The sequence below is a fragment of the Prionailurus bengalensis genome, chromosome B1 (assembly GCF_016509475.1).
Source record: "Prionailurus bengalensis isolate Pbe53 chromosome B1, Fcat_Pben_1.1_paternal_pri, whole genome shotgun sequence".
In the NCBI taxonomy this organism is placed as follows: domain Eukaryota; kingdom Metazoa; phylum Chordata; class Mammalia; order Carnivora; family Felidae; genus Prionailurus; species Prionailurus bengalensis.
The window spans coordinates 49398701-49425908 of NC_057344.1; the positions used below are offsets into that span (position 1 = coordinate 49398701).

Here is a 27208-nt window from a genome sequence, read left to right on the forward strand (position 1 = left end):
TGAGATCACCCTGCTATCCAGGAAGCCAGAATTAGGTATCAACCCCCCCAGCCACCCGCCCACTCATCCATCTAGTCCATCCATCTATCCATCCATGCAAACCATCTTTGATGATGATGCAAAAAGCGTTTCCACCTAAACAGAGAGAGCTTTTCCGGTGGAAAACATTGACACTAAGAGTTACTTTGAAGTAATCATCGGTCCCCAGAGCATCTTGAATTATTAGGTTGGATATCTTTAATATTGTAAAAATATTTAGTATTGCAAAGAGACATATGAAATCGTGCCAGTGACAATCATCAGTCACAATATGATGTGATATGAATTCAGAGCCTTTCCTACAAAAGGGAAAATTTTAACGACAACTTTAAACATACTGTAGTAAGAAACATCGCCTCTATGTCGTGTTCACAATGTCCGTTTCAAACACTGACAGCTTTGTGTGGAGTACAAAAGGTTATATAAAAGAAGTGGACAATTTTATAGACTCTGAGAATCAGACGGGCCCTTAGACACATTAGAAACATTAGAAGGGAAGGAATATTAAACTTAGAATCCAAAGTCTTGTGCATCACTTAACTCACTACTCTCAGACAAGGGAATTCATCATTCTGAGTCCCTTCCTTTTCATCTAAAAGTAGAATTAACAACATCTACCACAGGAGGGTGTTGTGAGGACTAAAGAAAAGAATAAACCTTAACTGAGCATTTACTATGGACCAGGCATTGAGTTTTGTGTTTTATGCAGATATGATCTCATTTGATAAAAGTATATGGGAAGAAAACCTCACATATATTGCAAAGCTCTGTTCAAATTCATGCTATTGGCATTTACCTACACCCTCTGCTCCAGAGGCTCTCCCTTTCTTCATTGATTATCAGATTCGTGGGCTCATTGATTATCAGATTTGTGGGCATTCACACTCATCATGGAACACTGAACCGTTGGATAGAGGTTTACATTTTACAAAGCACTGTGAGGCACATTATTTTCTTCACGTTTGTGACTTTCTGACAGCCTGAGCACATAACTCTTCACCTTCTTCACTCCCAGCGTCCCCCAGTACGGTTCACCCTAGGACCTGTAAACATTTGGTATTTTGGAAAGTGATCCCCCTCTTTTCAAACCACCACTAAGCTTGTCGGCTTTCTCACTGTCTTCAGTGGGCAGATTGATCCCAGGAACTTGACATCCTCCATTAGCTCCCCCTCACCCCCACTGGCTATACTTGAATCACTGTTGTACCTGGATTCACAGCTGCTTTCATGTGCCCCAGGCCTCTGGGGAAGTGTACCTACCTCTGTAGGCATCAATGATAAACCCAAGGCAGCCTCTTTCTGCACCTTTCCTTGCTTTACCTCTTAGACAGCACAGTCCTGCTGATGAAGTGTGCGGACTTGGCTCATTCTCGTGCTGTTTGCATATACCTGGAGTTGAACTGCTTTGAGTGGATTGGTGGGGAAAAAAATCCCTTAGCTGTCATTCAAAAGCTTCTTGGAGCCTCTAAATGCCCAAGCCTGCTTTATCCCTCACTCTTTCAAGTAAACCTGAACTTAATTTACCAAGAATATGAAAGCCGCTTAGCATGAACCCTATGTCCTCTGCACCTTGCACCTCTCTGCCTCCACATTGTTTCCAGGATCGGAGGGTGAAGCCCTGGGGTCCCTTCTCAAGGTGACCTGCAGCCCCTGATTCTATGCCACCCCTGCTGCTTCCCCACAGGAAGCCTATGGGGGAAGATGCCTGTGACTCCCTCAAGGACCCATGCCCAGCTGGAGCACCCAGTGGGAGGGAGAGCGGGACAGTTAAGCGGTTACCTCCCAACTAATGAGGATTTCCCACAAGCAGTCATTTAAATATTTGAAGACAGATCTCCTTTCCTTAAGGTTTCAAGTCCCTCCAGGAGCAGTCATTTTTTGAACGTGTTTCAGCTTGTCTGCATCCAGTGGTAAATGTTTAACAACCGGTCCTCTAGGAGAACAACAAAACTCCCACTTTGTAGTGCTTGCCAGTTTCTGAGGTGTAAATACTCCCACTATGGCCAATCTCAAGCTACCAACGTGACGTCATTAAATATGGGGTTGGGAAAAGATGCACTCGATTGGAACCGACTCTAGCACGCCATGGTCTGCCTCTGTTTATAACTGTAGCGCCCAGACAGGAAAATAACATTAAGGATGGTCAGAAATGTTAGAAAAATCTTCACCTTATCACCAGCTTTGTAATCACGGAGTTAGGCAAGCATTGTCAATGGATGCTAAAATCATCGTGTGGCGGATTGTTGATATCCGTACAGTAGCAGAGTATCTCCCACAGATCCCTTCTTAATTAGAAAGGGAACAAAGATATCTTTACAGTAGATAAAGACCTTAACCAAGTGATCATATTTGACATTACCAATAAAGGGGAAAAAATGATACCATATGCCCCCTGATGTGATGCACTGAGCTGAATTTAATAAAGTATTTCTGCCAAGAATGTTTAACCTGTATCTAATCATGGAGAAACAAACAGACCCACTGAAATTAAGGAACATTACAGCAAGCAAGTGACCTACATTCTTCAAAAATATCGTTGATGTCATGAAAAACTATGAATGGCTAGGAGCCATTCTAGGTAAAAGAAGACTACAGAGACGTGATATAACCAAATGCCTGATATTGGATCGGATCCTGGATCAGGGCGAAAAACAAAAATGCTATGAGGGACATTACTGGAGCAACTGCAGAAAGTTAACTATGCACTATATGTTTGTAATTGTATTACTGTACCAAAGTTAAATTTCCTGAACTTAACAACTGTAAGTGGTGATATAAGAGAACTTCCTTGTTTTTGGAAGTACTTACTAAAGTATTTAAGGGTAAAGTTTGCAATTTACTTTCAAATGGTTCCACAACAATAAAAATAGGAATAATAATAGTGGGGGGGGGGAGGGCTGGGGGGGGGAGGCAGAAAGAGAGAGAAAAATGTAGCAAAATGTTAACAACTGATGAATCCAGATGAAAAAGCGTACAGGAATGCTTATTATACAATGTTTCCAACTTCTCTGTAGGTTCAAAAATGTTTTCAAAAGAAAAAACTGAAAAAAAGAGACAAACACTGAGGAATTGCAGAGTTGTCTAATCTGCAGAGGGTCCAATGGGACTCTCACCTCTCTTATTCTCCATACTATACCTCTATTAATATGAGTCCTACTGCAATCACTTTTGGTGAGCACCCACATCATACATTGGCTCATATTGCCAAGCTCAACCCCTAAACCTTGCTTTAAAATTGCTATCAGGCACATCTTCCCTCTGCTGTAGCATAGAATCTCATGCTCATCCATATTCGATTCTAAGGTCTGGACTAACTCCCTGGGATTCAGACTCATTTTGGATTTGAGCTCTGCATTCCTTTGAATTGAATACAGATCTCTGAACCGCAAAGAACATAAACATGTTATCTGGAATTGAATTACATTCGACAAAATTTACTGAGCACAATGTGCAAAGCAGTAGATCAGGTACAAAGAAGTCAGCAATAACTAAATAAGATGTGATCGTTGATTGTAGGACTCTGGAAGGAAAGAACTAGGCCTTCTACTTCCTTGGTGACCCATAGCACCCCATGCTAGTGAACAGGTGGTCTATACTTAATAAGTAAGCAGACCAGAGGGCTTACAGAGGGTTTAAGGGCTTAAGTTCCCTTAAGAGATGATATAATGAATAATCAAATATATGAAAAACTTTATGAAATCATTAGCTAACAAAGAGATATAAAATAAAACAAAATGAAATCTCTCTGAAAATAATGGGACAGTGCTACATCATGCTGGCAAGAGTGTGGTGAAAACTAGTATGTTTATACATCACTGATGACAGTGTAAAACGCTTTTGGAACGCCATTTGGCAAGATCTATCAAGAGCCATAAAAATGTTCACGTCCTCTGTTCAGTAATGTCACCCCTGGGAATTTACCCTCTGGAAATAATCCAAAAAGAGGGAAACACTATAGCACAAAGAAACTCATTGCCCTTTTGTTTGTAGAAGTGGAAAATGGAGAAGTCATGAATGAACAATTCAAGGCTAATTAAATCGTAGGCCCATCAGTTAGGTGGATTTTGATGAAACCCTATAAACAACAGCTATGAGGTCTGTTATGCAACAGTGTGGGAAGTGCATATGCTATAATATTAAGCAAACGCACACATGCACACACACACACAGGATTAAAAGAAAACTGGGATTACTGAAAATAATTGATTTTTTAATCAACGGAATTATAGGTAATTTTGACTCTAGTTCCTGATGGTATTGCTTTGTTGGAGGAATATAAAGAATTTAAAATAATCAGGTAAGGGAGGAATGAGGAAATGATTGTGTTATGGGCTGAATTGTGCTCCCCATCCCCCCCCTTTTTTTGTATATCGAAGTACCAACACCTTAACATGTTGGCAATATTTGAAGATAATGTCTTTAAAGGAGGTGATCAAATTAAAATGAAATCATCCCATATGACTGGTGCTCTCATAAGAAGAGGAAAAGACACCAGGCACAGGCAGCAAAGAGAGGTGACCTTGTGAAAAGGCAGCAAGAGATTGGCATCTGTACATGGAGAAGAGAAGAGGCCTCGGAGGAAATCAGTCGTGCCACTACCTTGATCGTGGACTTCTAGTCTCTAAAACTGTGAGAAAAAAAAATCAATTTCTATTGCTTAAGTCACCCAGCCTGTGATATTTTGTTATGGTGGCTCCAGCAAACTAATACAGACTGTAACAGTCAACCTAGCCAGGCAGGGCCGATCCAGCTCTATCCAAGGATCTGATAACCAGAAGACTGGATGTGGTAGAATGGTCATTATTGACACTCCAAATGTACCTAGGACCAGAGAATCTAATGAGGTCCCTTCTGCCATCCTCATCCCAGCGAGTGGAGTATCCAGTTTCCAGGAAGTGGCTCTAAAACTTGTTACAGGGGCACTTGGGTGGCTCAGTTGGTTGAGTGTCTGACTCTTGATTTTGGCTCAGGTTATGATCTCACGGTTGTGAGCTGGAGCCCATGTTGAGTGTAGAGCCTGCTTGGGATTCTCTCTCCCTCTCTCTCTGCTGCTTCCACTCATGCCCTCTCTCACTTTCTCTCTCTCAAAATAACTGAATAGAATTAAAACTTGCTACAAATCAGAAGTACCCAAGTATCTTGAAGAGCATAGCCTGTAGATTCTGATTCAGCAATGGGTAGGCCCTGGAAGCCGGATTTCCAATAACAGCCCTGCCTCAGTCCTGTTTTACTGATGTGGTGAGTTGAGGGCTATGGGTGATGGGAGTTCATTATCCCCTGAATGTTTTGTTTTCTTCTTGATTCTCTCTCAACCTCTTTGGTCTCTCCCAGGCAACAGAGGTCTCAGGTGGTCAGAATGTCCTGTTGGAAGTTTAAGTGCAAGCTGATTTATTGTTTTTAATTTTTTTTTAATTTATTTAAGGAATCTCTACATCCAGTGTGGGGCTGAAACTCACAACCCCGAGATCAAGAGTCACACGCTCTTCGCACTGAGCCATCCGGGTACCCATTGTGCAAGCTGATTTAAAAATCCAAAGGGTAAGCAATGCCACTTGTGAGTATACACCCAAAGGAATTAAAGCAGGGATTCAAATAGGTTTCTGCACACCCGTGTTCCCAGCACCATTATTCACAATAACCAGATGGTGGAAGCAACCCATCGATGGATGAATGAGTAAACAACATGTGGCCTATGCATATAAAGGAATATTATTCCGCCCTAAAAAGGAAGGAAATCCGGTCCCATGTTGCAACGTGGATGAGCCTTGAAGACATTAACTATGCCAAGTGGAGTAAGACAGCCACGAAAGGAAAAATCCTGTCTGACTCCACTGATAGGAGGCACCTAGAGCAGTCAATTCCATAGAGACAGAAAATGGGATGCTGGTTACCAGGGGTGGGAAGGGGGGCATGGAGGGATGGGAAATGAATGTTTAGAAAATACCACAAGTGTGCTCTGGGGACAGATGGTGATGACAGTTCCATAACAGTGTGAATGCACTTAACACCACTTAACTGTACATTTAAAAATGGTTAAGATGGGACGCTTTATGTCTCTTTTACCACACACGCAAAATAATTCTATAGGGGAACTAATGAGGGGAGCTGGGGTGGGGTGGGGCAGGAAGATGGACTCAGCCTGGGGCTGGGGACCCCCTAGGGTGAGGGTGGGACTTGGGGAAGAGCCTGGCTGGGTCCAGACAAGCACTCCGGGCAAGCATGACTCAGGCTCTGCCCAGTCCCACCCAAGGCCGCATGATAAACGGGCCCACGGAGAGCCACTCCGGCAGCAGCCCTGCTCGGCTTTCACAACTGGAGTTTCAGGGCCTGGCCTGGGGCCCGGGGGCTGGAATCTTCTTTCCCTTCCCCCACCTTCTCTGCCATCAAATGTAAGGTGGAGGGGCCTGGAACTGGCCCCGCTTTTTTGGGGAGGAGGTCAAGACTGTCAGCCAGCCTTTCGGCCACCAGCAGGATGAGTGCAGCCTGGAGCGCGTGCGTTTGGGGTTTGTGCGTCTGGGGCTTGAACGCTCTTCAAACTGCCCGTTCCTATGGGGTTTGGTGGGTAACGTTCCCAAGTCCCTCTCCAAGGAAGAAAAACAAACAGCTGAGAGCACGCGGTTCCAGCTGTGGGACACTTTCCAAGAAGGAGAGGGGGAAAACAAAACAAAACAAAACAAAACTCCAGCCCTAAATGCCTAGTTAAATCGAAAGCAATGGGCTGCAGAAAGAATGGTAAGTTCTCCATTACCTCCAGTTTTATCAAGGAAATTTAAAAACCCATCCTCGACTTCATAATTTGCAATGTGGCACTTGAGCTCCTTCTGTAGATCTGTTTGTATGATGTGTACTATGGAGGCAGACATCGGAAAAACCCACATGGCAGGCTGTGTGAGTCCGTACACATGGGTGGAACAGAGAACTGGCTTGGAACTAGCCTGCTTTGTGGAAAATCGCCCTCCTTGTCCCTCAGGGCCACGTGCCTCAGTTTCTCCATCTACTTCTTGCTCCCAGGCCATGTGGTGTGGTGGACAGAACCGGGAACTTCAGAAGACTTAGTCCCAAGCCGGTTTGGATCCTGAGGGAGCAGAGCCCTTCCTGCCTCGCCCAGAGCTCTGGTTTCAAGCTGATCTGCATTCCCTCGGTGGGGGGCCAGGTAGAAACCATGCAGGGGGCAAGGGGGGTTCACGGCATGAGCTCCTAACTAGGAAACCAGAGTCTCAGCACCAGCTGAGATCCTGACCTTCGGTGCCGTGTGAATTTAAGCAACACCTGTCCACCTGTGAGAACTATCAGTCTCTTGGAGCTTCGATCTTCTCACCTGTAAGTGGGGCTGACTGTATCTAGCTCCCAGTAGAATATGAGAATCACGTGACACAATGGGCGTGCACTAGAATACTGCTGTGGTATCACGGTGGCAGCGGTGGGGTAGTGGCAGCGGCCACCTGGGGGAAGGCAGGGGCCTTGGGCACCACGATGCTGGGCAGCTGGGGAATTAGGCTCTGGTGCCACACAATGACGCAGGGTGGGAATGAGAAGAAGAGCATAGATTACCTGTAATGCATGATTCACCCTCCTTCCACCTTGACCCCATCCTATTAAAAGAGCTTTTCCCTCTGGAAACTGCAGTGCTCACTGTGACTAGAGCCAGATGAGAGAAGCCCCTGCCTGACAGCGTTGGGGGTCTGCGTGCTCCCCTGCAGGCAGCCTAGGCCAGGACAGGGTGGTGGACACGGGCGTGGCTCCTGGGGAGGAGCTGGAGGCTGCAGAGGGGTAGGATGCCCGAGGAGCCACTGCCCCAGCCACAGGCAGGAAACTGCAGAAAGGACTGGGCTGGCGTGAGCTGGTGGCCGATGGGGATGTCATGCAGGAATGAGCTGCTTCTGGACAGGTCTGGGGGCACCGACCGGGTCCCAAGCAGAGAGCAGGGAAGGCACGGTAAATAGGTTCTGCACATCATCGCTCCTGCTCCCCGTGCTGAGACGTGGGCCAAGAGCAGCGCCACCCACTGGCTGCCTGTGAGCTGAGTCTTTGCAGCAGGGAGAGGTCCAGAGCCACCGAGGAGGCAAGAGCTTAGCACACTGCCACTGCCAACTGGACGCCAGCCCCCCGAGTCTCAGGCAGTGACACCAGCACATTCATTGCCATTAAACGACCCATGTCTGGGCTTTGACAAGAGCCAAACTTCAGAGGTGCCAGAAACACATCTGCCTACCCAGAACCTGGTCCAGGCCCCCTCGCGCCCCCTGCGCAGTCCTGTACCACAGTGGGCCTTACACCTGCGCTTGGGGACACCAAGCATGGCTGGACATCCAAGTTCCTTCCATCTCCCCCACCCCTGCCCCCTGCCCTGACACCTGCAAATAGCTCCTGCTTTGCTGCCTTCTGGCCAATACTGTGATTTGCCCTCAGCAGGATGATCCAATGCCCTGGAAGAAAGCTGGGCCTGCAGAGCAGCACATTCCCCAGTGCCAGCTCACTGGAGCATGGCCTGGAAGAAGGGGGTCACAGGCTCCAGGAGGGCATGTTCTCTTAGTGCCGAGGACTTCTCGACTTGTGGGATGGAGCGTGGCCAGATGAGAGACTGAGTGGGGGCCTCTAAAGCATGGGGAGAGGCCATTTGCTTCATGCCATTTGCTTGGGTCTCAAGGCAGCACTAACCTTGTCCATCATCAAGAATCTGAATGCTGATTTTTCTTCCTTCGATTATGTGAACAGATACCCTCTATGCACTCATTCAATCAATCCCATTGAGATCTGTTATAAAAAGCCTATCCTAGCGCTCAGCTCTATGAGAAAAAAAATAGGTTAGCATAGATTAAGCTGCTTATTATGTACATCCCAGCAAGAGTACCATAAGGTTACCTTGTACTGGGATTCCTTTCAAGAGGTGGTGGTGCCTGAATACATGGTCTCGTTCAGGGGCCACCATATTACTCAGAGGACGGCAGTGAGATCCCCGCTTTACAGATAAGCAAGCTGCAGCTCAAAGAGGGAAGTAACTTGCCCAAAGTCACAGAGTGTAAATGGAATGGTATGGGATTGGAACCCAAAGTCTAGGCTAGTGTGGTTGACCCAAAGCTATTCATATATGGCCCCTGTGTTCATGGAGGTTATAGTGTCATGGGGAGTCAGACAACGAAACCACCAGCCTTGTACGAGACCAAGATGAAACACGTGCTGAATGCATGCAACAGGGAAACAGTGTGGGAACAGGTGCCAGGGGTATTTCCTAGGACCTAGAATTCTCACAGCTGATGGGAATTCAAAGCTCTAGTTCCGAGACTGCCAACCTAGGGTCCCTGTACAACCTCCAGAGAGCCCCAAAGTAGAAATGGGTTTTGTCAGAGGCCAACAACTGGTGCCCAGTGATGTACCAAACGATCAGGCCCTGAGACTCCCAGAGGCAAGGCCTCTTGCCTGAGGTCACATAGCCAGTGGCAGTGCCGAGCCCAAGAGCCCAAGGCTGGACCATCAGGGTGGGGACCTGTCTTCCCTGTGCAGCACTGACTTTCCCATGGTCACAAGGTAAGGTAGAAGATGGAGTCCAATCTAGAATGTGAGCAAACTCTGACAGGACACCCAGAAGACTGTGTTAGTATATAGGAGCTGGGGACCAAGGGAGCCAGATCCTTCCTCTTTCCCATGGGAGAGAGTGTATTGGACATATTTTTAATTTTCTTGTATATTTTGATGTTTTGACATCTTAAAAAACCTTCCTGGCCAGGGAAGAGACTGCCTGTCCCTGGGCTAGCCAATTCTTGGAGAGAGCAAAGGACCCCACAGGGAGCATGCCTTTGAGAAGCAAACCAACCAGTGCAGAGCCACACTTCTTCTCTCTGGCTGGTACACCCCAGGAGGCAATTCTCCTTTGTCCTATGCATCTGCATGCAGGACCAGGCAACTGGTGACCACCCAGGTAGCCCAAAGCCCACCAAAGCTCTTCAAACTAGCCAGGCCTAAACTTTTCATCTTTCCTTACCTGGAGAAACCCCAGTGAAGGCCATAGCCTAAGTTCACCCCTTCCCCCTGTCTTCCATCTCCTGACCCCCCTGCTGCTTTCCCCTGCCCCCAAATTCATGTCCACCCATAACCTGTGGGTGTGGCCTTTTGAAAGAGGGTCTCTGCAGATGGAATGCAGTTAAGGTCATACTGGATGAGGGTAGGCTCTCAATCCAGTATGATTGGTGTCCGTGTAAGAAGAAGAGGGGAGGGGCGCCTGGGTGGCGCAGTCGGTTAAGCATCCGACTTCAGCCAGGTCACGATCTCGCGGTCTGTGAGTTCGAGCCCCGCGTCGGGCTCTGGGCTGATGGCTCAGAACCTGGAGCCTGTTTCCGATTCTGTGTCTCCCTCTCTCTCTGCCCCTCCCCCGTTCATGCTCTGTCTCTCTCTGTCCCAAAAATAAATAAAAACATTGAAAAAAAAATGAAAAAAAAATGAAAAAAAAAAAGAAAAAGAGGGGAATTTGGATGTAGAGACACAGACACACAGGGAGAAAGCCATGTGAGGCTAGAGGCACAGATAATATAGTTGCATCTATAGGCTAAGAAAATAAGGATTGCTGGCAACTACCAGAAGCTAGAAGACATAAGGAAGTATTCTCCTTCCAATGAGTGTCCAGAGGAAATACAGCTGCCCACACCTTGATGGTGGACTTCTGTTCAGAACTGTGAGAAAATACATATCCTTTGTTCTAAGGCACCCAGTTTGTGGTGCTTCGTTATGATAGCTCCAGGAAACTGAGTGGAGAGTCATTTTCTGATCAACCCAAGTTTGAATATGAGGGTCTAGCTAGAGATACTCATCTGTATGGACCAAGTCCTTGGAAAGGTGGTGAACAGTGACTCTCTTTCTGCCTTTGCTGCCACCACCTAAGGGCATGGGTTGCAGACCCAGCAAAGCCCTGCTTACCTTGGCCCCTGAGCCCTCAGGCTGGTGCCCACTTTTGCAGAATAAGCTCTGATGCACATAGATATCTGACCCTGAAGTAGAACTAGTGAGGGATGTTTTTCTTCACCCTTGTTATGGACTGAATTGTGTATTCACACCCCACCCTTCAATTTATATGTTGAAGCCCTAATTTCCACTGTGACTGTATTTGTGGATAGGGACTTTGGGGAAGGAATTAAAGTTAAATGAGGTCACAAAGGTGGGGTCCTAATCCAATAGGACTGTGGTCTTATAAGGAGAGAGAGAGAGAGACATTAGGGATGCATGCACAGAGAAAAGATTGTGTGAGGACACAGTAAGAAGGTAGCTGTCTGTAAGCCAAGGAGAGAGGGCTCCGGGGAAAAGAAACATGCTGCCATCTTGATCTTGGACTTCCAGCCTCCTGACTCTGAGAAGATAAGTTTCTGCTGTTTAAGCTGCCTGGTTTGTGATGTTTTGTCATAATAGCTTGAGGAAACTAATACGATCTTGTTCCCTCTTTCTGCAGGCTAATCCAGAGGGAAACTAGATGGCCTGAAGGTGGGAAGCAGGACCAATGGCTATGAGGGAGCAGTAGGATGGGATGGGGAGGGATGGTGGAGTGGGGTGCCAAGAGGAGAGATGTAAGAGACCTAGGGGGAGGGGCCCATGGAATCAAAGCAACAGGGAGGCTCCCACAAGGGTCAGGAGAGGGCCCCAAAGTCCAGAGTGAAGGGGTGTGGGTGACATGCTACAGGAGCCCTTTCCTCTTTGCACACAGTGTGGATCCAACGGGCCTTTAGACTTGAGCTAAAAAGGGCAATCCTGTACCCTCCTGGACTTGGCCAGCCACAGAACATCTCTGTTAACCAACTGTTGTGTCCCGGCCCCCACGCAGAGTTGGAAACTTTAGCATCCAATGACACGGATTTTGTTAAAGAGAAGATAATATAGCCATGAAATGGATGTCAGTCTGGTTTGGGCACGCTGAATCTGAGGTGCCCAGGGGGACTTCACAGGGAGCTCTTTACAAGGCAGTTGCCTATGTGGAAAGAATTAGGGACTTGAAGTCCTCAGAATCCACACAAGGTAGCAGAGGCTGGGAAAGCAGATACACGTTAGGAGACATGGGTCACAGCACTGAGGTGTGCTCCTAACATGGAAGGAGGTGGGCATGTGTGGGAGCAGGTAGAGAGAAACAGGTTGCCCTCATGCACAGAAGATAGGCATGCAAGAACTGGGGCAGCCGTTATGGAGAACCATTAGGGGGTTTCCTCGAAAAATAAAAAAATAAAAAAAGAATAGAACTACCTTGTGAGCCATCAATCCCACTTCTGGGCAAATACCCAGAGGAAACGAAATCAGGAACGTGAAGAGATAGATATCTGCAGCCCTGTGTTCACTGCGGCATTACTCACAGTAGCCGAGACATGGATACAACCTAACCTATGTCTATGGATGGATGAATGGATAAAGAAAATGTGGTACATACATACAATGGAATGTTGTTCAGTCATAAAACAAGAGATCCTGCCACTTGCAACACCATGGATGAACCTGGAGGACATGATGCTGAGTGAAACAAGTCAGACGCAGGAAGACATACTGTGTGATCTCACTTATATGCGGAATCTAGAAACTTCAAACTCCTAGAAATAGAGAGCAGAGTGATGGTTACCAGGGGCTGGGAGTGGGGTTCACGGGGAGAGATTGGAGAAAGGGTGCACAGGTGCAGTCATACAAGATGAATAAGTTTCGCAGACCTAATACACTGCATGATGACTAGTGTTAACAAATATGTGGGATAATTGACATTTTCTGAGAGGGTAGATCTCAAGTTTTCTCACCATGCGCATAAAAATCATAACTACGCAAGGTGATGGTGATGCTGATTAGCTTGATTGTGGTGATCATTTCATAATGTACATGTAAACAAAACACCACATTGTGCATCTGAAATATATGTAATTTTTATTTGTCAGTTATACCTCAGTAAAGCTGGGGCAGGGAGCTAAAGTCAGAAGGGAAGAAAGAAAGAAAGAAAGAAAGAAGAAAAAAAGAGAGAAAGGAAGGAGCAAGGGAAGGAAGGAAGGAGGGAAGGAAGAAGGGAGGGAAAGAAGAAGGAAAGAAAGAAAGAAAGAAAGAAAGAAAGAAAGAAAGAAAAAGAGGGAAGGAAGGAAACCAGTTTAAAGAGAAACTTGGAGTCTTAGACTTTACTCCCGTTACCTCCAAATAATCACTTTACCCCTCAATGATGGTAGAGGTTATTTAAAGAAATAATCACCTCAGGGGAGCCTGGGTGGCTCCATTGGTTATGCCCCTCCCCTGCTCACTCTCTGTCTCTCTGTCTCTCTCTCTCTCAAAAATAAATAAACAAAAAAATTTTTTGAAGAAATAATCACTTAGCTAAGCAGTGAGCTTCAAGAACCAAGGAAGGCTCTGGGAAGCATGTGTCTGGTTGCAGGTGACGACTGGGACCCCCAAGAAAGGTGCCTGGGAAGACAGGGCCTCCAGGAGGATCAGGAGTCTGGGGGCATCTGGAGCCTCTGATGCAAGTCCCCATCAGCCACAGAAGCACAGGGAACGCTGAGTAGGACACTTCCCCACCCCCGCCTCGGTCTCATTTACAAAGCCGAGGCCAGATCTAATCCTTCCCAGCTCTGGTTTCATTAGTCGTCCTCCGGCCTCTCCCTTCCTGTGTGCCCTTGGGACACTTGACCCTCTTCACCAGCTGTGGCAGGAGTGTCCTCTGGTCCATGACTCGGAGGGAGCCTCTGTCAGCAGCCCTCCAAACCCAAGTGGGGGCGGCACACGCACACATCTGGGGAGTAAGGGAGGAGGGACCTGTGGGCCCCACCTGAGGGTGTCTCCGGGACAGCAGAAACCATGCGAGATGCCCCGTTCCTAGGGTTACAGAGGGATTCCTGTGGCTTTTTAAAAGGGTGGCTTTATTAAAACCCCAACATTAGAGGAAATTGAAAGAGAAGAATGTGTACCAATAAGCGGCTCGCTCTGCCACAACGGCCTTCATCCCTCCCCCTCTTGTATGCATATCTGCTCGCATATTAAACTCAGGAGCACCCAAGCCACCCCATCACCCAGCCTTTCTTCCCTGAGCTGAGTTCAGGGATGGCTCTCCCAGGTGGCTTCCTACTCCACATTCAGAATGGCTGTGTAATATTCCTTTGCGGTGCTTTGTCGTAATTGAGTTACCCAACCCCCTAAGGTCGGACATTTAGGATTTCTCCAGTTTGGGGTGATGGTGAATACCGTTGCTCAGAGTTTTATACACGTGCCATTTTTCCTTCCTTGTAATCATTTCCTTCAGGCCAACAGAGTAGGATTTCCGAGCCAAAGGGTGTAAACTGCTTTTATAGACCCTGAAAGGACACTGACTTTCTTGAGGCAATCTGCTTGTTTATTCATGCTCTGGGGCCCCAGCTAATGGTCAGGGGACAAGTGTTAATGGGGAAATAAGAGACGCCTTCCCTCAGACTCCTCCCGGAAAGATGCAGTCTTTCCAAAACCCTGGCAGATAATATGCCGAAGTGGTTCACAGAGGAAAACTGGCCAGACCCCGTCATTGTTGACAACAGCAAGAAAGAGAAACAAAGCGCTCGGCAGAAGAAACCCCTCCCAGGGTGACTCAGGGTGGCTACAGCTCTGTATGAGTCCCCTACTTCCCATCCTGGGAATGGGCACCGTTGCCTCCTGGGAGTCACTTGGGACATCTTCTTCACTGCCCTCCCCCATGTTCATGCAGGCGCCAAGTGGGGGAGGGGCTCCAAAGACCCCTCTTAGACATAGGGATCTGTGGGACAAGGTAGGCTGGCTCCACGTTGCGCTACTAAATGACAGCTGAGCTCTGATTGATGCTAGCGTTACAGAGACGCATGGCGAGAGACCACTGAGAGACATCAGCCGTGCCCCCTTAGCTAGAGTAGGGCCCGGGCCTGCCTTTCTTCTGGGATTTCCTGAGGAGGGGAGAATGTGGGAGGGACTACAGGAAGGGGCAGATTCCCCCACCCAGTTCTCTTTATCCCTTAGATTGCTCTAAAAAGGATCTCGGAGAACGTGGGGCTCTCACAAAGTTGCACAGAGAGGGGCAGGAGTCCTGGGATGTCTGGTGGCCATCAGGCTATACTGGGCTGCCAGCTGGGAGGGCATTTGGGGCCAAAAAGTCAGGCTTCCCATCTCTGAAGGACTTCTCAGAGATGGAGGGCATGGGGTGAAGCTGGCCGTTATTCTAATGAGGCCAAACACATCATCTACCTGGAGGCCATAGCAGTGGGCCATCTGCCTCTCCTGGAACCAGAGGGAGACAGGGACAGAGAGAGACAGGGAACCAGAGGGAGACAGGGAGACAGAGACATCACCCCCTCCCCAATGTCCCCACAGACTTGAGAAACTCCCTGCTTTGTTATCCTTCTTCCCGGGTCTGTAAAATAATTCATCATTTCAAATTTATCAGGGCACCCTGTATTTTTATTTGGTAACTCTCCCCATTTGGGAGGCAGTTGGAGGGGTCCAGGTGAGAGATGATGGGGCCCATCAGGGCTGGCTGAGGGGGTGAACATGGGAAGCAGGTGAGAGAAATCTAGAAGGATTCCTTGGTTTGGGGCTAATACAACTGGCTAGATCATGGTGTTGTTTATACAGAGATGGAGAAAAATAGGGGAGAAACAATTTGGGTATGGAAAATCAAGAGTTCTGTTCACTTTTAGTGTCATATTTAGTTGGAGACACTCATTAAAGAAACAAGCGGGAATGACACAAGTAGGTAGTTGAACAGATTGGTCTGGATTTCATGGCAAAAGTTAGAGGTGAATTCAGATATGAAATATGATGGAATTTGATGAGGCTCACTGGCAAGAGAGCTCAGTTAACGAAGGGAAGAAGGCCAAGGACTGAGCTCCTAGTTACTCTAAGATTTAAAGGTAAAGCAGATAGGAGCAGAGCAGCATAGGAGACCAACAAACTACTTCCTTGAATTAAATCAGAACTTCTCAGAATACCTCTTTTTTGAGATTTATAGGGAAACATTTGGTGAGCCCCTGGCATAAGCCAGGCATTGTGCAAGGCATTTTATGTGTTACCTCAGTGAATCATCACAACACTGCTAAGTGGTCATTATTATCCCTGTTTTAATGTTTTTTTTTGGTTTTTTTTTGTTTTTGTTTTTTTTTTTTTAATGAGGGTTAAAGAATTTCCCCAGATCACAACTCATAAGCGATCAAGCTGATATCAGAGTTTGGGTTTGTCTGGTTCCAAAACATCTGTTCTTTGAACCGTGCTCTGTTTTCTAGGGCTGTTTGTTTTTGTTTTTTTTCATATCTGTTCTTTCAGTTGGTACGATCTTTATTTATGTCAGGGGCCTCTATTTCTCTTCATATCTGCCTGAGTCTCATTGCTAGGCACATTGTTGGCACTCCACACACGCTTGTTGTTTTGGATCCGATGCAAGAGGGCTCTAAGCCCTTGGGCGGGGGCAGAAAATGCACAATGCCCACAAGATCCTAACAGAAATGCTGAGAGTTTATAACTTCTCTTCAACAGGGCAGGGAACAAAAGCTTGCTAGTTCCTAGGCTTCGATCCCAGCCCAAACTCAAAGCCATCAGTTAGTGACACCATCTACTTCATAGCTCTGGCACAAGCAAGCAGAAGACAGAACCAGAAGGCAGAAGGAAAGGTAGGTTTTGAAGGTACAACGGTTGAGCCATGAAGAGGGATATGTGAGCTGCAGGAGGAAGCAAAAGACTAACTCAAGCCCATTCCCATCTATTTGTGCTTAGTTAAGAAATGTCATTTTCTTAGCAAAATCTGGGTGCTGCGTTAACAGTGCTTCTAAAATTTCCTCCAATCCTGGTTCCTTGGACAGAAATCAAAGCAGTTGACAAGTTTCTCTTACTATTTCCTGGATAGCATGGTGAAATGAGGGCTGGATTAAGGCACAGTTGGAGGGAGTTATACTCGATTATAATTACCTAATAACACTGATGATTGTTACTACATACCATGGACTATTGTAGATAGTTTCTATGGATGAGTTTATCTCAACCTCATCATGACACTTCAAAGTGGGCAGTGGTGTCACTTCTGCTTTATAGATGATGACTCTTGAATAACTTGCCCAAGGGTACACAGGAAGTGGCAAAGCCAAGATTTGTACCCTGGCAGGTTGATTCCAGTGCCCAGGCGCTTTGTCACTGGGCCATGGTTAATGCCTCCAGCAGGAGACTGAGGTAAGAGAAGGGCTGACTGACTTCACACCAACCTATCGTCCATGGTCCAGGTTCCACGCTCCAGCTGTGGGACCGTGAGCCAGCATGCACAACTCCTCTGCGCCTCAGTTCCTTCAACAATGGACTATGAACTCTTTTCTGGATTTCTTTGATTGTTAGAAGAAATAGATGACATAACATATGTGTAAATTCTTTGAACACTATAAAATACACTCCAGAGTGAAAGATTAAAGGGCTGATAGTGGTCAGTATAAGCCTAAAGGGGGGTTGGCAAACGTTTTCTGCAAAATGCCAGGGAGTAACTATGTTTTGCTCACTAGGCCATACCGTCTCTGTTAAAACCACTCAGCACTGCCACTGTGGCACGAAAGCAGGCATAGACAATACGTAAATGAATGAGCACAGCTGTGTGCCGATAGAACTTTATTGGCAAACGCAGGCACTGGCCAGATTTGGCCCTTTGTCTAGAGGGAGGATTGCAGAAAGAGGTAGTTGAGATCAGTCCTCTGCACTATCCTAATTATGGTACAGTTTGACTGAAGACCCAGAGAACATAATACCAAATTTGCAGGTGGCTTTCTCCCATGCTCACTTTCCTCACCTCAGGGGTGGTCAGAGGCATCCATCTAAGTAAGGGAGATATGGAAGGTCCTTCATCTTAGGCCGTGGAATTTTTTGTGGAAAAGCCAGGATGTCAAAATTCTCTTCCTCTTTTTCCTGCCCACTCCCCTGGAACTAAGGAAAGGCTGGGGTCTCTTCTGCTGGGGAAACTCTGATAGCTTAGGAAGGTTCACACAGCCAAGGTGGAACATAGGGGGAAAGGTAGTGTCTCAGGTGAGGGGGGTCTGGGTTTAAGGAAAAAGGCTGGTGGCGGGGGAGGGGGGAGGTCTTTGAGGCCATCCCACCTCCCAGGATGGTAAAGCCTGTGCATGGGCTGGGGTGTCATTGGTCATGTCCTCCCGGGAACTGTACACGTGGCGACAGGCTGTGGAATGGAGACTGTGTTGGGATACTGGCTCAGATGTGACCGATGACACAAGCCCGAAAGGGAAAGCTAAATGACAGATGTCCGAATGCAGATTCAAACTGATCCAACAGGCTGCAATACTTGGCAGAAGCCGGCGTGATGACATTTAATTGGGATTACTAACAAGATCTGCATTTAAGTTAAGGCAACAAGAAAACCAACCAAAGCCAGTTGTACTGACATGGGATAGAGAAGCCCTCACTAGGCAATATTCCCTTTGAAAGATATCTGGAGTTGGGGGTGGGGTTGGCAAACAGACATGATTATTAATGGCTGCTTAGTATCCCATCCCTTGGATGTGGTATCGTGTATTACTATGAGTCACCGCGAGGAAGGCTCGTGCAAATTTAGGCTACATCAGCAGACGGGCAGTGTCCAGATCAAAGTTCGTCACAGCTCAGCACACCCTGCCCTGGCCAGACTACACCGACAGTGCTGTGTCTAATTTTGTTTTCCACGAAAACCTGGAGCTTATTGGGTGGGGATGGGAGGGGGAGGATGGCCATTACGTTGATGCCAAACCTTAGCTGTGCATCTACTCTGTGCAGGGCATCATGCCAGGCACCGGCATGAACAAGACACAGTACCTTATCATGAAGGAGCTTTGTTCTGGACGAGAAGAGGAGCAGGTATGTAAAACGATGACCTCAATATAATGTAGCAGGTGTGAACACACACACACACGTAGGTCTCCTGACCAAGTCACTATTGGAAGAATGAATCTTGCTTAGCCTATTTTCACCTCGCTGAAGAACAATCATGAGGATGAGGAGAAAGGCTTGTTGCGAGCTGTTCCTACAAGAGGAGCTAGAAACAGCATGCGTGGGATAGTTGAGGAAGATTAGGCAAGAGTTTCTGTCACTTGTGGCTGTTCTTCAGTAGAAGTGCAATACCTCATCTGTCTGGGAAGTCAGGAGGGAGGTTCTTGCCCTGGGAGGGAGGGAGGTTGTACAAGATGTCCTCTGAGACTCCTTCCAAGGCTAAGCTCCCGAGTGCCACGGGTGGGAACGGCACCATGGTGCTGGCTTGCTCACTCTCTTCCCTAAGGAGACACAGTGCTGGAAACACTATCCTGCTTCTTGGCTTACTGAGCCCTGCACTGTCACGGCAAGGCCAGGATCCCTCAGACAAAGTCTCCAGGCCTCTCCTGTGGATTTATTAGAAACGTGTGGGGTATGGGCACAGACCCTCCCACTACACCAAGCATACAACGTTCTCTGTTTATAGACAAAACCACTAGGTGCTCAGGCTAAACAAGCAGGATTCTAACCCTTTCTTATTCTGACAGCAAAGTCCTTCTGATTGTTCCAAGACCAATGATAATAGCAATATTATTAAATAGCAACAATACTAATGACTAATGATGATATTTATTGAATACTATTTTTGTGCTAGGCATGAAGAGTTTTCATGTATAAATTAATTTAATCCTTACAGCAACTCTATGGGGTAGGTACCATTGTCATCCCATGTGACTGATGAAAAACTGAGGATTTGAGAGGTTAAATTTTTTGCCCTAAGATTATAGAACCATTCAGTGGCACAGCCCAGATGTGAACCCAGAAGTTTCCCCTCAAAGTCCATATCCTGAAGAGAATATAGCTATTCACTTAGAATGTTTGAGGGGCACCTGGGTGGCTCAGTCAGTTGAATGTCCAACTTTGGCTCAGGTCACTATCTCATGGTTCGAGGGTTCAAGCCCCGCATAGGGCTCTCTGCTGTCAGCATGAAGCCTACTTTGGATCCTTTATCTCTTTCTTTCTCTGCCCCTCCCCACTCTCTCTCTCTCTCTCTCACTCTCTCTCTCTCTCTCTCTCTCAAAAAAAATGTTTGAAAGACACATAGAGTAATAGAATTATCATTTAGCCCTTTGATTTTATACTACAGCTTGCATTCTATTTGTGAATCATGACATAAATATATAGATGGTGAATATTTCTTTTACAATGAGTAGAATAGAAAATCATCAGCATCTACCACATTCTTAAGATTATTTCAGTTATGGGTATATGTGTGAACTGGGTCATGGTCAAAAATTTGGGAAACACTGATCTACTCCAACCTGCTCACTTTACAAATGAGTATACTAAGGTTCAGACAGTGATTTTTCCCAAGATTACAGAGGGTTAATGGATGAGCTGGGACCAAACTCAAGTATTCCTGACTCTCAATTCCCACTATCAAGCTTAACTGACTGCAAAGAAAAGCAAGAAAAAACAAGCATAATAATATAGTAGGGGTAGTAATGTTGCTATCATAACAAGAGTACTACCAGTGTGCTCACTCTGTGCCAGGAGCCACTTTTCTGAGTGCTTTAAATATATTAACATGTTTAAATCTCATAACAACCCAATGAAGCAAGCATACTTATTTTCCTCATTTTCTGATGAAAAAACTCAGGTACAGAAAGATCCAGTAACTTGGTCAACATCTCATAGCTGGTAACGGAGAAGAGGGGATTCAAACCCACACAGGCTGGCTTCAGAGTCCATGGTGTTCACCAGTATAAGGTATGGCGTGACTCTGCCTGTCTTAATATTCTCCCTAAATGCTATAATGCCTACCCAGTACAGACTATGATGTATGTGTCATAATGTAATTAATTACACACTTCTTCCACCAGTCACATGTCCTTGAGTGGTGATTCCATATTTACCGTGCCATGTAGATACTTGACTGAAACTGAAATAATCATTTTCCCCCACAAATAAGATTCCCTCCAAGGTTCCTAGTCTCTGTCATTCATTCATTCGTTCACTCACTCACTCGTCATGTGCATATTTAAAAACATCGTGCACTTGCAGAATTGAAGAGAGTAGGCAGAATTTTTTTTTTACAAGACAAAACTGCGCATAACACCCTTCCTTGTTGCAAAAAGGATTAAGGCAGTTTACAAGGACACATAAAATACACTAACATAACAGTAGATGAGAACAAGATAAAGGAAGAAGTAGTGAGAGACGCTAAATGGGGGTAGGAACGGGATGAATGGAAAAATGCTTTCTGGAAAGTCTATACAGTGGCTGTGGGTGGACCACAGATCTGTCTGCAGGTTTTCATTTTAATTACTTTCAAATTCACACATCTTGCAAGGGGATGACAGCTAACTCTTGGTTTGCATTAATTACCTCTTGAAAGCAATTTTAATTACTTTCAGATTCACAGTCTCCTGAAGGTGAAAACGAACTATTTCCTCAAGACAAGCACACCTCCTTCTGAGGCTAAGACAGAAAATAATTTCTGCGTGTGTCAACATTGTGTAATGGGACGAACAACGTCTTCAGCAGCACCCCTACAATAAGCACAGGGTGGAATTTCATGGCGCTGCTTCCAACAGGGTGTCCCAATAAAGTCTACAGGCAACACACTCTTCATTCTGAGATGCATGATGAGATCAGTAATCTGCCACATAAATGGCTATGGGCTCTGAGTGCACTGTTCTCTGATTGCAGAGTCCAAAACCTGCTTGAAACGAGGTGATAAAAAAAAGGGGTGCTCAGTTCAAATGACATTTGGGACACCTAGTGTTCAGCTTTCCCCAGGCTGAGGCCTTCCCAGCCACTCCAGCTGTCAGGAGTCAGACTCCCCTTTGCATCAGCAGACTCTCCTTTGGCACATAGCATCAGCTACATCATACTGTTCTAATGTATTTGTGTGCTTCTGATTTCATTTTTTTTAAGTTTATTTATTTGAGAGAGAGAGACAGAGACAGAGACAGAGAAAGCAGGGGAAGGGCAGAGAGAGAGGGAGAGAAGAGAGAATCCTAAGCAGGCTCTGTGCTAGGGCTCAAACCCACAAGCCATGAGACCACGACCTGAGCTGACACCAAGAGTGAGATGCTTAACTGACTGAGCCACCCAGGCACCCCTGTATGCTTCTTATTTTAAACTTTCCCAGAGCAGGAAACACATCTCATGATTCTTTTTTTTTCCCATGCTATGAACTAAATGTTTGTGTCCTCCCAAATTCATATGTTGAAATCCTAACCCCCGATGTGATGGTATCTTGAGGTGGGGCATTTGGGAGGTGATCAGGATGTGAGGGTAGGACCCTCCTGAATGGGATTAGTGCCATTATAAAAGAGACCCCAAAGAGCTCCCTCACCCCTTCTGCATGTGAGGACACTGTGAGAAGACAGCTGTCTATTAACCAGGAGGTGGGTCCTCACCAGACACCAAATCTGCCAATAGCTTGATCTTGGACTTCCCAGTCTCCAGAACTGTGAGAAACAGCTGTTTGTTGTTTAAGCTGCTCAGACTGTGGCAGTTTGTTATAACAGCCCCAATGGACTGAAATACCAGGGTTTTTTCCGTTGCTCTGCACCCACTAAGCACTCATGTACAGGTGAAGCAGTGATTAAGGATGATGATGGCAATATCTGACTGTTGCTGTTAAGGAAGAATTAAATTAAGCTGTGAGAGGAGCCCCTTTCACCAGGAACTCTCCCCGTTCCAGTCTATGTTGCTGTAAAACTCCAGGTTAATCAGCCCCCAGATGTTTGCAGTTCCCCTTTCTGCTATTACATTTTCACAGCAGGAATTCAAATTCCTCAGTAGTGTCATGGTAGGAGAAAGGAGGAAGAAGAGGTCGTTCCCCATGACCACTCTTTGTCACTACAGTGATGTCCCAGAATCACTGGGTTAGAACCTCCTCTAACTCTTTCACTCCATCACATCTTCCCTGAAGTGCTGAACTGAAGACCTCAGGACCCACAACCATCCAATCTCAACCCTCTTATTCATGAATTGAATTAAGCCTGATGGTCAATACTGTCCCAAACTGAACATGGAACAGAACAAAAACATAATATGGAACCATCAGCCCAGGTAATAAATCAAATGGGTTGAAGAGATAGAAAGTCTTAAAGGAATTGGGGGCTGGGAAGAATGCACTGATGCAGCCTCATTAAGTGATGTTAGAAGACTGTGCGCATAGAACTTGGCAATGTTGTGGGAGTATCAATAAAGTTCCCAAGAGGATGCCAGTTAGGAATGGATAGTTGGGTAGAAAGCCCAACTGAGAAATGGGGCGCCTGGGTGGCGCAGTCGGTTAAGCGTCCGACTTCAGCCAGGTCGCGATCTCGCAGTCCAGGAGTTCGAGCCCCGCGTCGGGCTCTGGGCTGATGGCTCAGAGCCTGGAGCCTGTTTCCAATTCTGTGTCTCCCTCTCTCTCTGCCCCTCCCCCGTTCATGCTCTGTCTCTCTCTGTCCCAAAAATAAATAAATGTTGAAAAAAAATTAAAAAAAAAAAAAGAAAGCCCAACTGAGAAAATAGTGTGGTTTAAAATCACTTAAATCCAGATGTCTGGATTGGACAGGGGATGTTGGGATGATGCGTGAACACAAGGTACAGTATTTGCCTTTTATTTTGAATACTTGGATAAAGAGATGAATTGAGACAAGTCTCATGAGAAGTTTTATAAGAGTAATATTTTATGTAGTTAGATTATAATTTTATAATATTGAAAAACAGCAGGAGCAAGCACGTGTACCACAATCATTTTTTACCAGTCATTCAGACATGGTGCTTGGTCAGAGTGGATAATTTTGTTATCCAACTGTAGGATGTATAAGCTTTGGGTCGACAAGGAGATTTTGAAATCTGAGAGTGGTTCAAACAGAACTCCTCCTGTCTTAGTCAGTCCAGGCCTCTATAACAAAACACCATAGCCTGGGTGGCGTAAACAACAGACATTTGTTTGTCACAGTTGTGGAGACTGGGAAGCCTAAGATCAAGGTGTGGGTAGATTCGGTTGTTGGTAAGGGCTGTTTTCCTGGCTTGCAGGCAACTCTCTCTGTGTCCTCACGTGGCAGATTTCTCTCTCTTCCTCTCTCTCCTCTCCTCTCCTCTCCTCTCTCCTCTTATAAGGGCACTAATCTCATCATGAGGGTCCCACCCTCATAACCTAATAAACTCCCAAAGGCCCCACCCCCAAATACCATCATATTAAAGGTTAGGGCTTCAACATATAAATTTGGTGGTGGGGCACAACTCAGTCTTTAGCACCTCTTGTGGAAGGCGACCTCAGCAGGACAATGAAGAGCATATTCTGCCCAACATGGGGAAGCAGCCACAGCAGAACTCCTAACAGAAGGCTAGGTAAGCTCTAATTTACACTGAACCATGTATCTCTCAATAGTCTTGGTATTTTCATAAAGGAGACATAACTGGAGGTCTCTAATCAGGGTGCTCTGAAGAAACTTCCTACCTAGGTCAGGCAGGGTCTCCTTGAAGAATCCCAGACTTGTTCACTACATTCCTAAGTCCCCTCCCTAGGGGAGAAGCCGTTGGTGACTACATTTTTTCATTGGCCACCCTCACCAAAACCCTCCCAGAGGCCAGCATGATTTCCCAGAGAAGAACCTGGGGAGGGGACAGCGGTCATGCCCCAGAGCCAAGATATAAAGTATGATGCTCTGTTTCATCAGATTAGTTCTGATACACCCCAAACTGTCATTCCACACAGGCAATCTGGCATCCAGAAACTTCAAATTCAAAGGTGATCATAATGATCAATATCCTCCCCAGGTTTCTGTCTAGAAAACTAAGGAAGCATGGCAATATTTTGGTTAGATTGGAAAACCACGATCCACCCTCCCTTCTGAAACTTCCAGGATGTCATCATAAATCCCATTTGACCTCCAAGTTGACAAAGCCAGGAGAAAAGTCTTTCTGCAGCATCCCAAGCAGCACTACTTGCTAGAACCTCTCCTCTATTTTGAATGAGAATCTATTTCCTTACAAAATTCACCCATTTGTCTAATTCTACCCTCTGAGGTCACACAGAATATGCCTGCTTTATGGCAACCCTCTAGACACAGAAGAGAACTTTATCTTCTCCCAAAATTATGCCCTTCCATGCTTCCAGGCTTCCAGGCTCTAGAGACCTGCCCTATGGTCCCCATTTGTCTGGCACTCTCTTCTAGACCCTCTTCTGTCACCTAAAAGTTCCTATTCAGCAGAGAGATTGTAATACCATAGCCTAGCTTTCCTGCTGGGCTGAAACAGTTTCCAAAAATTCTGGAAATTTGTTATGGTTGTGGCTGCCAAGCCCACAAAACCCAGATCCCAATCTCCCACTGAGCAGCTCAAGAACATGTTCAAATCATCCTCTGGCTGGACATCATCCATGGGTCCTTGAGATGAATCATGACTTTCTCTCGTTGTTGTTGGCTGTCCCCCCACTCAGGTCAAGGGGTGGTAGGACAGACACCACCCCTAATCATGCCCTTTGCCCCAAGTGTGGAACCCTGAAGGTGAAGGCAGCATTGAACATTCCATCATAGGCCCCAGGTGACTATTCTCACTTGACAGAAAGTGAGACAATACCAATGAGGTCCTAGGCATCTGCCTCATGATTTCCAGCAAAGGTCATCTGCAAGTGCTTAGCCTCCCAATCCCTGTCCTAGAGTTAACTCATGGGCCCCACCCTCAGCACTCGAAGTCATCTCGATCTGGCCAGCCGCCTTGCTCTGACCACCCCCCCTCCATGCATTACCCATACTTCCACTGCGTGTGTCTCCTCTATATTACCATAGCACTTGTTGTCAACATACAGTCTCTGTCATCAGCCCTATCACATTCCGCCTTGAGACAGAGCTCTAGCTGTGTGCCTCTGCCTTGTCCAACAACTGGGAGCTCCTTGAAGGAAGCCCATGGGTCTTATTTAGCTGCATATCCACTTCTAGCATGGAACCTGACACAAAGTAGGCTATCACGTAGGATGGGTAAGGTTGAAATAAACTGAACCCTTGGTCTTACTTTGTCAACTCTTACATACTTTCATTGAGAAAGGTGGGAATTGGGCACCTCTCCCTCTGTGTGGGAGTTAGGAGAGACCACTACAACCTCTGTCCCTCTGTGCTTCACCATCTCCATCACCTGTGACCTGTGACCTGTGACATGTGGAGTGACCTGTGAGCAGTGAACTAGGTTACTCACATGTGGTCTTCTGCTTGATCCCTTTCTAAGTCCATGAGCTCTCCTTCTTCCTATCTAGAAAACGTGCTCCTAACTCCAGCCTATGACCAGCCTGTCTTGCAGATGGACACTGGGGAGAAGAGCCATGCTGAACTGGGGCAAACCCGTCCCACCCCCGAGTAATCACAAAAGGACAGCAGGTTGATGATGATTCTGATTAACCACAGCAGCAAAATGTCTCATGACTATTTTCATCATGCCCAGGACAAGGGGCTTAGCCTGCTCTGTGCAAACCACAGAATAGAGCTCCAGGGAGGCCCTGGATGCACAAGTCACACAATGATGCCCGAAAACTCAGAAGCCACTCAGAGTAGCTAAATCTCTGCTCCTGGACTCAGAGGTTCTCCAAACTCACATATCGCCTGCCAACTCCTCATCCCACATGAAATGGGCAATGCTGTCAAGAGTCATGCTGGTCTGAAAGACCAGCCAGCTTCCTCCTTTGTGGTTTCCATGGTGACAGGAGCAGTGTTTGGGCTTATGACTGTGAAAATGGAGAGCAGAGGTTTAAGCTCTCCAGTTCCCATCTACTGTTGCTCCCTATACACCTCCATTCACATTCTTAAAGGCCACAACAGGAAAGGGTGCCCTTACCTGCTAAGATGAAGATGCCCACGAGAATCAGGAAGACCAGCAGGTACAGCCCAAGGACAGCATGCTTCAGGGCTGACAGGGAGCCCAGCTGAGTGCAGCAGCCACCTGTCCGTCGCTTGTGGCATGGACCTAGACAATAAGGGTAAGAAGAGGAGGGGAAAAGGCACTTGAAAACCCCACAAGCATTTTTTTCTTCTGGTCTTATCTCTCCTGATGCACTCAGATGCTCACATGGAACCTCTCATACACCTTCTGCACACTTGTAATGCAGCTGTAACAATGGGGAACTTTCCAGAACATGACAAGCTTGTGAGCTTCTAGCTTTTACCCCACCGTCCTCATTCATGACCAAGCCAAATAGGCATGCCCACAGCTCACATGCCCAGGAACTCATCCTCCTGGAACCAGTCCAAGCATCAGA

At 46.5% G+C, this 27208-nt stretch overlaps 1 protein-coding gene across 2 annotated transcripts in view; it reads right to left on the bottom strand.

The window, feature by feature from the left end:
* SCARA5 (scavenger receptor class A member 5) overlaps positions 1-27208 on the bottom strand; it is a 126833-nt gene that overhangs the window by 69656 nt on the left and 29969 nt on the right. For both annotated transcript variants that reach the window (XM_043564836.1, XM_043564828.1), the window contains exon 3: positions 26788-26916. In XM_043564836.1, the coding sequence (XP_043420771.1) occupies positions 26788-26916 (129 nt within the window). The remainder of the gene's footprint in view (positions 1-26787; positions 26917-27208) is intronic.